Consider the following 10,091-nt stretch of genomic DNA (forward strand, 5'->3'; position numbering starts at 1 on the left):
AACATCAAAAATGTGCAGAAATAAATAATAGTTGTATTAACCATACATGTAAAATGAGTTTTATGGGGCCCCCAGGAACTTGGGGCCCTGGGCACCTGCCTATTATGGCTGAAAGGTAAATCCGCCCGTGCATAAACACATACTCAAAACATCCACGATGAAATAAATGTTCATTTTTGATTTTGATGCTGTATCCGACATTCTGTAATAAAAAAAGTTTCTGCAATTGAGAACTAGCTGCTCTTCATGTCTTCCTCGTCTCTGCTGGTTGCAGTTGCTAAAGGAGAAGTTTCCGTCTCGGTTTCCTGACAGGTCAGTGAAGTTAGTCCCAGTCCGAGTTCTGTTCCAACATCTCCTATAAAATGGTGATCTCCGTCTCCTGGTTCCGGTAAGCCTCCTCCTGCATCTCTACGGACATCTGCTCCATTCTCTGGAAGGCCTCGTATCCTTTCTTACCTGGACGGAAACAACAAGAAAGTGAAACCATGGCAACCGGAGAGGCTGCCAGGATGAAGAGACGCTCGGGTTCGCACCAAACGACAAGATGGTTTCCTTGGCTGTGCTGCGTAGATCTTCATCCGGGGACCTCCACAGCTCAGCGATGTGGTCCACGCTCTCGGTGGCCTGGCGAACAGAGAGAGGCGGTGAGTGAGTGGAGCTGCCCGGGACTGGGAACGTCGGCCGGACCGGTTCTGCTCACCCTGAGGCATTTCAGAGCCAGGCAGGATCCCTGCTGGATCAGAACATCCGAGCTCTTCAGGCTCTCCGTGTAGAAAACCAGCGCCTGGAGCAAAGAGCCAAAACACACCATCAGAGCAGCGCTCTCTGAAACCAGCAGCGCGACTCAACTGGGATCAGTGGGAAGCTGATGGCAGACATGATAATACAGAGTCGGATAACTGGCAAGAAAAACGTGAATTTATAAATGAAAGTTAAAATTGTAAACAAACATACGATTTAAGTTTGTTCCTCGTAACCTCAGATAGATTAGAGATCAGATTTTAATCTGTAACGCTACGTTCAGACCGCTAGCAGCAGAAATAGCTAATTTACATGCAAAGTCAATGGTTGAAGTGCATCAAGGTGCAGCTAAACGTCCCGCAGCGCGTTTTGAGCAGCAGGAGCAGCACCTCATGAGCTTCTGAGCATCTGAGGCGCAGGACGAGCTGCTGGACTTGGAAACATTGAACTTTAGCTGCTGGACGCGCCGCATCAACCAATGAGAGAAGCTGATCTGGGAGCTGGCAGGGAGTCAGACGCAGCACTGCTGATGCAGAGCGCTATGATCACTCCTCTGAAACAGTTTATTAACGCCTAAATTAACTTCAAATGTAGAAACCTGCCAGCAGAATATGTTGGCTTTTATTATCCTGCTGACTGCAGTTTGTAGCTCAGACCTGAAAAGCGCTAACATCTACTTCCAGCCGCCACCAACAGTAGGGGAAAACCCCCAAGAGGCTCCCGGGCCTGAGGCAGCTGCTGCTGGGGATTCCCAGTGACAGCGCAGCGCCGGTATGTGGGGGTCTGAGCGGCTCCCACAGAGAAATAATCTTTGAAGGCAGGATGGTAATCTGGATGAACTGACTGCACAGACCATGTTTTCAGGAGGACTTTCTCACTTCAACATAGATTCTAACTACTTTTTACCCGCTGATCACAGCTAATATAGCTGCCATTGTTCCAGGCAGAGAAAGGATCGGGTAGCTCCGCCCACCGCGCATCAGACCCACTTTATCACCGCGCAGCTAGAGCAGCAAAGATGCTTCAGCTACACGTCAGAACTGACTCAGACTCTTGAGGAGGTCCAGTGGACCATCCTTTTTCTAACACACTTAATCCCAGGTGGGGTCACGAGGGGCGCTGGTGTCTATCTCCAGCTGCCTACAGGTGAGAGGTGGGGTCCACCCTGGACAGGTCTCCAGTCCATCGCAGGGAAACACAGAGACAAACAGGACAAACACTCATTCACGCCTAAGGAGAATTTAGAGAAGCCAGTGAACCTAACAGACCAGTGGACTAATATCTTATAATTAATATATAATTCCTCTATCTAAACTATCTAAATCTATCCTAAAAGGGTCTAATCCAATGCAAATGAATAGATAGGATCTACTATAGAAATCACTGACTGTCAAAATTCACTGACACCTGTAATAGATGTAATCCGTCTCCTGCTGACGTCATGTTTTGGTCGTTACCAAGATGAAAGATTTTTGGTGTGAAATATTTGCTACCGTCCACAGGGCTGCATGCAGGGAGGATCCCTCCTCTTTTTAAGCTATTTTTGATATTCTTTAAACTAAATCCTTCTCAAGCAAAGCCCGACACTGCATGGCTTTCTGTTCTTTACTGGAAAGACGTTTAATTTAGCTCATCTGGGAAAATACTGCCCCCCCCCTTACAGTCGACTGGTCTAAGAGGTCCTGTTCAATTTGAAGCTGGAGAGGCTTAGATTTTCCTTTAAGGGTTCATTGAGTAAATTCAATATTCAGTAGGACCTGGGACCCCCTGCTCTCCATCATACACACTCTATACATCCAACCAGTTGAGTTATTTATTTTTCTCCTCTTTAGATTTAAATGTTTTTTCTTTTCACTATTATTTTTTCTTCAGGTTATTACTATTTTTGTTTTTTCATTTCTGTTCCCTTTCTCTTCCTGTCCTTTAGTCTGTAATTTTAATCTACTGTCATTTATGCTCTTTGCTTAAGCGTGAGGTTGGGGGGATGTGGGTGTGGGAGGGGCTGGTGGGTGGCTGTTTTTTCTGAATATTGTTTTTTTTAAAAAGGGACTATGTTTTGTGTTTGGGGTCCATTTCTGGGCTGTGGCTCAATAAAGACATTCATAAAATAAAATAAATAAATAAATTCTGCCTGAAGTTACATCTGTGAATTAAAACAAGTCCGGCTCCCAAACTATAAATTGGAAATACAATAAATTGTTTGACAGAAAGGCATTGAGGAATATTTTTCAGGTGGAACCAATATTTTAAATTTCACCAAGTCTGATTTATAGGTGATTAAATAAAGAAAAATGAAAAATATTTAGCCTCGCCAAATTTTCTTCAAAAATAAACACTGAGAAACACCATGAAAGCCAATTTTAGACTTTATAGATCCACATCTTGATTATGAAAGTTGGCACGCATGTTTAACCCATCAGGACCTACAAAAAAGCCTCTTGGAGCCATGGTCCAAACCCCACAGGAAGTCGGCCATTTTGAGTTATAACTCAAGCAGATTCGGACTGAATCAGTTGAAGCATGTTTGCTCCACAGAGTGGGCAGAGAGCTAGGAGGAAATGGGATTTTGGCACAAAAGTGCAAAAATATATTTTTTTCCGCCCATAAAAGGGAATCTGGTTTTATAAATATGCTGATTAACGTTATTGGAGACCTTCTGCATAAGACAAAGCCTTTGTTCCTAAGATTTAGCCGTTGGTTCATTAAATTTACCAATAATATCATCAGACTGGATAGAAAATAAGAATAACAGAGCAAGCTCATGTAATGCATGTTAATAAACTGAAATGGTCACACAATGACCTCTGACCCCTCCTCCGAAAGGTCTGAGCCTCTGGTTTCCAATGATGGCGGCCATTAGGGGGCGTGGCTAAAAATGAATGCCTGCTGTTGCATTACTCCTGCAGAGTCACACATGTCTGGTGGATTTATAAATCTAATTTTATCTGTTTACGCAGCTATAAAACAAAAAGTGTTTGTGAAAAAATAATTAAATAAATTTGAACGCCCCATTTGAAAGACGTGTGGATGAAACACCATGTGACTGTGGTTTGGCCATTTCTATAAATAGATAAACAGCAGCAGGTGTCGGCCGGGCCAGGTACCCACTGGGCTTAAGATTTACAAAAATAGTTTACAATCATTTTAGAGTAAATTAAATATTTATATGAAGTCAAATTTACAAAGATTTTGATAAATCTTTGGATAAAATTTTCAGACTTAAGTAAAAATCTTTAGATCTTCTTTGATATTTTTTAGGAAAGCACCAAATAAATTTAAAGGTAAAGATTTGTGGAGCTGTCCTTCAGCACCGCTGCGTTCGGATCACCTTGCTCCTGAAGGCCTTGCAGCCTGCCGCTCTGCACACGCAGCTGCTTGCAGCTTTGCAAACTTTGTGGTTGGAGTCGACCAGCAGGGCGGCGACAGTCTGCAGGGTGAATTCCAGTGGGAGGAGCTCTGATAGTCTCCGCCCCCTCAGCTTATTCAAAGCCCTCCTCCGTTTGGGGCTGATCAGTGCTGACAGGAGGTACTCTGGGGAAAACAAACAGCCCTGATGAATGAAAGTCTGACGACGTCAGATCCAGCAGCGCGGCGTTTAGGCGTGAAGGCTCTACCTTCTCTGGAAAGGCGGGAGATGTGCTCCCCCAGATCCTGGAAGCTCCAGCGCTTCAGATAAACGGAGAGCTGGAAGAGGGTGACTCTATCTGCGCTGCAGACGGATCGACAGCCCGGCAGCAGCCTGCAGGCCGACTGCAGCTGCTGCAGGAGTCTAGAAAACACTGCAGAGAGGAGGAGGAGAGAGGAACTCTGGGAGAGCTTGATGATGGAGGTAAGAGGAGACAGAGTTAGGTCTGACAGCTGCTGTACCTTTCTCCGACTGTCCCGGCAGCTTGGCTTTCACCTTATGAGTGTAACGCTTCTTCAGCGTCCTGGAAAAGGTCTCCCCATCGCAGCAGAACGGAGAGCTGCTGTCCTTCACACACTCCTCCCAGAACAGCAGAAGGTTCCTGGACCTCTGGGCTTTGGGGAGGCCTGCAGGTGGAAGCGAGGAGCGTCAGATGAGCCCAGCATCAGGTCTCTCTAAACCTGCGGTTTTCCACTGACTGTCTCTGGCGGTGATGTCGTCCCTCCCCTCCAGCAGCAGACAGCCGACTCTGTCCAGAACCTCCGTCTGGTTGGACATCTCCTGCAGCAGCTCCCTGCGAGTCGGACCGAAGTCGCTGGTTTTTATCGTCTGAAAGAAACAAAGAGAACTAAGGAGGCGATCCGCATCAGTCTGTTAGAGGAGACCAAAGACCCAACAGACAAAAGCGTCACATTTTTTGTTTATGATAAAAGAGAAATTTGTAATTTATATTGAACATAAGCTACTGTATTTTATTTTGGAAAGGTTATCCCCAAAGAGGTTGCATTTTTTATGCAGCGGTTTGAATTCTCATTCAATGTGTATGTTGTAATGTTTGCTTCACACCAGCAGGGGGCGAGTGCGGGTTACGTTGTTTTTTCCTCATTGCTGCAGGATATTTCAAACTGAAAAGCGTCTCCTCTTCTTTCTCAGGAGTATATCTGTCAACCAAGCTGCTGTTGCTATGGTACCCGTTACAGTTAATACAACTATTTCTTATTTTTGCACATTAAACCCACCTAATTTGAAGCAAATAACTTAGAAACTATAAGCCCAAATGACATGTGTGATACATTATTTAAAAGCTAAAACCTTCTAGTTTATGAATATATAAATGAAAATGGTGAGTAGAACACAGCCTAAGTTGCATCAGTTCAAACATGACTCAAAGTTGTTTTCTTTATTCTGGAAAATGATAGGTCTTTTTCAACAGCAGTAAAGACATGCTTGAGAAAAGGCAGGTCTCATTGTATTCCATTTGTTCTACATCATGTCAACCACAACTGCAGAACATTTCAGACCTCTAGCTGCAACAGTTCCTATGGAGCGTATTACTTTCACCACAGAGAAAAGAAATCTGACAGCTTATCTCATAATGACGTGATCGATATCTCGTCATTATGAGGTCTTTTCCCTACATATGGTCTTAAAGCCTGATAAACCAGACTAAATGTGAGATTAAATGTGTAAACAAAAAGCCTGTAGGTAAAACGGCGAATACGTCCTTCTTCAAAATGAATGAGCGTAGAGCCTCTTGCTGCTCACGTTTAAACGGAAACTCCAAGTCTAATCCTTCCAAACTGATTCCAAAGCTGAGTCAAACCAGAACTGTTCAATAGTTGCTGCCATCTTCCTTGTTGTGTTTTCTCCAGCGTCGCACAGCTTTGTCGTCACACCCTCAAAACCCCGCCCACTTTGCATCCAGAAATTCAAAACACATCTCTGCGTTGTGATTGGCCCGCCTCTTCTGGGCCGAGGCTAGACGACTGCAGACAAAAATGGTTTTGGCCGCTGGCGGGTGGGGCTAGTTAACTAGACTACTTAAAACGTACTTTTATTGAACAGCAGCAACAGAGAGGAGAACTTTTAACTCAATACTCTGAGCTCTGTGAGCGCTAACCTGGAAGCTGCTGCTGCTGCAGTGCATGCTGGGACAGCTGACAGTCTGGAGGACGGACAAGTCTGCTCTGATGCATGCTGGGTAAAGAGGGAGGGGCCAGAACAACATCCGGGGACTTTGTCCGTTCTCGGTCTGCTGTTCTGGTGAATTGGAACAGTACTAGGGCTGAGGCTGATGATGTTTCACGAGAACACGAGGACGCACAAGAACACATAGTGAGAAACAGCCTCAGAGTTTCCCTGATTTATAGGTTTAGAAAATGTTGAGTTTGCCATTCTAGTTCTGGTTAAAAGACCTCCTCCCTGACGCGCCCCTCCCATCAGCCCCTCTTCTAGCTGCGCCTTCTACTCGCTCTAGAAGCTACGGCTCTATAAACAATAAATTCTTCAGGTGTTTCTGCTCTATTTTTTATTCTTAGGAAGAGTGGTTCTGGATTTATCTGACAAACAGTTTGGTACCTGCAGCAGGATGCAGCAGATGTCTAGGTGGGTCTCCAGAGCCTGGTCAAGACCCCAGTTCCCAGAAGTCAAAGGGGCAGCGACCAGCTCTTCCTCTGATTGGCTGTTGGACAGGAGGCCCAAACTCTTCAGGGTGTTCTGCTGGAAGGAACTGATGCTGAGGAGAGAAGAAGAAGCGCTGCTCCAGAACGCGTCACTGATGTCCAGATGTCCCCTGAGTGGCGGCGAAACTCACCCACTGTCTTTCAGCCTCATGCTGCCCAAACAGGAAGTGTCATCATCTCCGTTGAGGTCGAGGGACAGGAAGTCAAAGCTGCCCAGGACTTCCTCCACAGCCAGCGTTTCCTCTGATGGCGAGTTCCTGAGAAGGGACAGGTCGTTCTGCGGGAGAAGAGTAGAACATCAGGGCGCCGTTGCTTCAGCGCCTTCAGTGTCTGACCTCAGACGTACCTTCAGGATGGTTCCCAGATGCTGAACCTGGTGCTCCAAAGCCCGGAGCTCCTTCTCACAGCTGCTTTCTGTGTGAAAGGACTTCTCCAGCTCTGCCATCAGGGCTCCCAGTCGGACGGCCTGGGCCCGGCGCTGGGCGCCGCTCATGTCGGTTCTCCCTGAGGCTGGAGGCTGAATGGGCGGTCTGGGTGGGGGGGCGTCATGGTCAAGAGATTCCTGCAGAGGGTGAACATGAGGCCCGGTGAGTGAAGAACCAAGAACAGAGCTGGAAGAGGAACCCGCTGAGATCTACCTGTTCACATCTCTCCTGCAGAGCGGCGCCATGTGTCTCAGGGTCCGGTTCTCCTGGCCGGTTCTTCCTGAGGATGTCTGGCGTGCTGGACCTGCACAAACATCACCAGTATCAAACTGGAACCGTCAGCACCAGTGCTGGTCTACTCCTGGTTCTGGTCCCGTGGATCCAGGACCAAACTTTCTGCCTGGTCCATCTTCCTGGTTTTGTTCCTAAGTTTGGATTTTAGGCGTAAAACGGAAACACAGGGTCCCCTGAAGTCATCACCGTGTTTCCAGATGTGATGTTTAAGGGGGCGCCACCTGTCCTGGTTTCCTGGACCTACTCTGATCTACAGATGGTTGAAGATCCACCTCTCGATCTCCTGCTCCATCTTCCTCTCATTGCTGACCAAGAACCCAAAGACACTTAAACTCCTCCACTGGGGGGAGACATCCTCCCCAACCCAGAGAAGGCACTCTACCCTCTTCCAGCTGAAGACCATGTCTCAATTTGGAGTCACTGATCCTTAACATTTTTTACACTGTATTATAATTAATACATTAGTGTCATTAAAAGTCGTAATTAAGTCATATAAATGTCAAATCATTCTGGCTGAAACATGTCTAAAAATGTTCTCTTTATCAGACGATAAAGTTAAATCCTAGGGCCAACCGATGGCCTGGTAGGGGTGGCCAGTGATTGGCTGAGGGTGTCCATGGCCGGTGCTCTAGATCCGTCACTGTGTGCGTTTCAAATAAAACAGCTCGTCTTCATTTTTGGCAGAACCTATAAAACGCTACTTCGCCTTTCTGGTTCTATAAAGGTTGTAAACCTCATCTAGCGAGGTGAAAGCAGCCTGTTTCATCCTGAGAACAATGTTCTGGATGGACGGATGGAATCCATCCATCCCGTGTAAATCTGGGGAACATAATCTCTAAATTACTTTAAGGGTGGTTCTCACCGCGGTAAGACCAGAAGGGAAGCTGCTTTACTGGCTTCCCCCGGTGACGTCTCCAGCACGCCGCCCCACTCCTTCTGGTCAACCTTCTCATCCGTCCTCTGCCTCTCCTCCCGCTCTTCTTCTTCCTCTTCCTCTCCAAAGGGAAGCTGAGTCTGACTTCCTCCCAGGCTGGAGGAGGGGTAGCTGTGAGCTCGGATCAGACTGGAATCAGATTTTAGACCAGAGTCTTAAATCAACCACAGATAGAAACTGAAGTTTTCTTTTATTTCCTACAAACGTAAACCTTCTAATCTGTCTTTAAGCAGCTGTTAGAAAAGGTCCATTAGAGGAGATACACCAGAGAAACGACTCGGCCCGACATGAGGAGATCCTGATGCAGCCAGAGGGTCTTCATCCAAGACCTAAACTCTGATGCCTACCTGGAGATGTAGGGACTCTGAGGGCCTGATGTCATGGAGGTGTGTTCAGGGTGGGGCAGGTAGCTGAGCAGGGACACGCCTCCTCTGGTGGGACGACCTTTGGACACCAGAGAGGGGAGGGAACCCTCCTGATCCTGCAGCCCGCGAACCATCGACTGAGGAACATGAGAAGACATCAGGTCACGTGAAGTTCAGGGTTACAGATGAAAACACAACAGATTTAAACAGTTTAATCAACCGATTAAACAATAAAGACCAGAAGAAAAAAGGACGACATAAAACCTAAGATGACGTCAGTGAAACCGGGCTGATAGAAAACCAAAACATCTACATCCTCTTTTATTGCTTTAGGTGGAGCTGCCAGTGATTCTGCTCTCAGGCTGCCATCACTGAACCAGAAGCTCATCAGTTCACCATCCTCAGACCAGCTGAGCTGCATCTCCCAGCCTGATCCATCAGAGCTGGTCCAGCTGTGGACCATCCAGCAGGTGGGGGTGTAGGTCTGTGACTAAAAGAGCTGCCATTTTCTCTGGGAAGGACCTCCTTCATCATACTCTATTGCTCAGTGCAGCTGAACCTGCTTGGTGTTTCTGTGGGAGTGGGGAGTACCAATATGGCGGACGATGGCTTCACTTCTTTCAGGCAATCATCAACCCAGTGAATAGATAGAGATGGGTGGGCCCTCCACCACAGCTCCCAGCTCCTTTTTGAATCGTCTGCTTATTCTCAGTAGAAGGAGCAGCTGGTTGATTGTTCTGGAGCTCCATCTGTTCTCATGTCTGCAGTTACAGACCATCCCAACTATTACCTGGTTTATTCAGGTACAGAGGATAGAGTCAGTTCTCCAGAGAAACGCCTCAGATACCAAAAAAAAGACGGTATTAGTGTGAGAGAAACAATAGAAGTATTAAATAAGTTTAGGAGATTCAAACTGGAGGAAAGCAGGAGCACATCAGGACAAACAGACACTTCTATGACACTCTATGATCACTCCGCTTTACCCGGTGCCATCCATTACTGTCCACACTCTACTGTCCTCAACAAAGACAATTCAGGGTAGAAAAAAAAGAAAATGGATGGATGGTTGGATGGATGATGGATGATTGATGGATGGATGATGGATGGATGGATGATTGATGGATGGATGATGGATGGATGATGGATGGATGGATGGATGATGGATGGATGATGGATGGATGGATGATGGATGGATGGATGATGGATGGATGATGGATGGATGGATGGATGGATGATGGATGGATG

The 10,091-nt window shown here is 46.6% G+C and overlaps 1 protein-coding gene across 2 annotated transcripts in view; it reads right to left on the minus strand.

Moving 5' to 3' along the window:
* Nucleotides 1-6: 6 nt before the first annotated feature.
* Nucleotides 7-10,091, minus strand: part of fam65c (family with sequence similarity 65 member C) — a 47,834-nt gene continuing 37,749 nt past the window's right edge. For both annotated transcript variants that reach the window (XM_015375301.1, XM_015375302.1), the window contains exons 14-26: nucleotides 8,829-8,983; nucleotides 8,410-8,610; nucleotides 7,467-7,557; nucleotides 7,175-7,390; nucleotides 6,960-7,105; nucleotides 6,725-6,881; nucleotides 4,846-4,975; nucleotides 4,609-4,773; nucleotides 4,356-4,520; nucleotides 4,070-4,272; nucleotides 701-784; nucleotides 534-624; nucleotides 7-456 (exon numbers count right to left, since the gene is read on the minus strand). In XM_015375301.1, coding sequence (XP_015230787.1) covers nucleotides 356-456; nucleotides 534-624; nucleotides 701-784; nucleotides 4,070-4,272; nucleotides 4,356-4,520; nucleotides 4,609-4,773; nucleotides 4,846-4,975; nucleotides 6,725-6,881; nucleotides 6,960-7,105; nucleotides 7,175-7,390; nucleotides 7,467-7,557; nucleotides 8,410-8,610; nucleotides 8,829-8,983 — 1,905 coding nt within the window. In that variant the 3' untranslated portion in view covers nucleotides 7-355. The remainder of the gene's footprint in view (nucleotides 457-533; nucleotides 625-700; nucleotides 785-4,069; nucleotides 4,273-4,355; nucleotides 4,521-4,608; nucleotides 4,774-4,845; nucleotides 4,976-6,724; nucleotides 6,882-6,959; nucleotides 7,106-7,174; nucleotides 7,391-7,466; nucleotides 7,558-8,409; nucleotides 8,611-8,828; nucleotides 8,984-10,091) is intronic.

This window comes from Cyprinodon variegatus, unplaced genomic scaffold (assembly GCF_000732505.1).
Source record: "Cyprinodon variegatus isolate N-32 unplaced genomic scaffold, C_variegatus-1.0 Scaffold116, whole genome shotgun sequence".
NCBI lineage: Eukaryota > Metazoa > Chordata > Actinopteri > Cyprinodontiformes > Cyprinodontidae > Cyprinodon > Cyprinodon variegatus.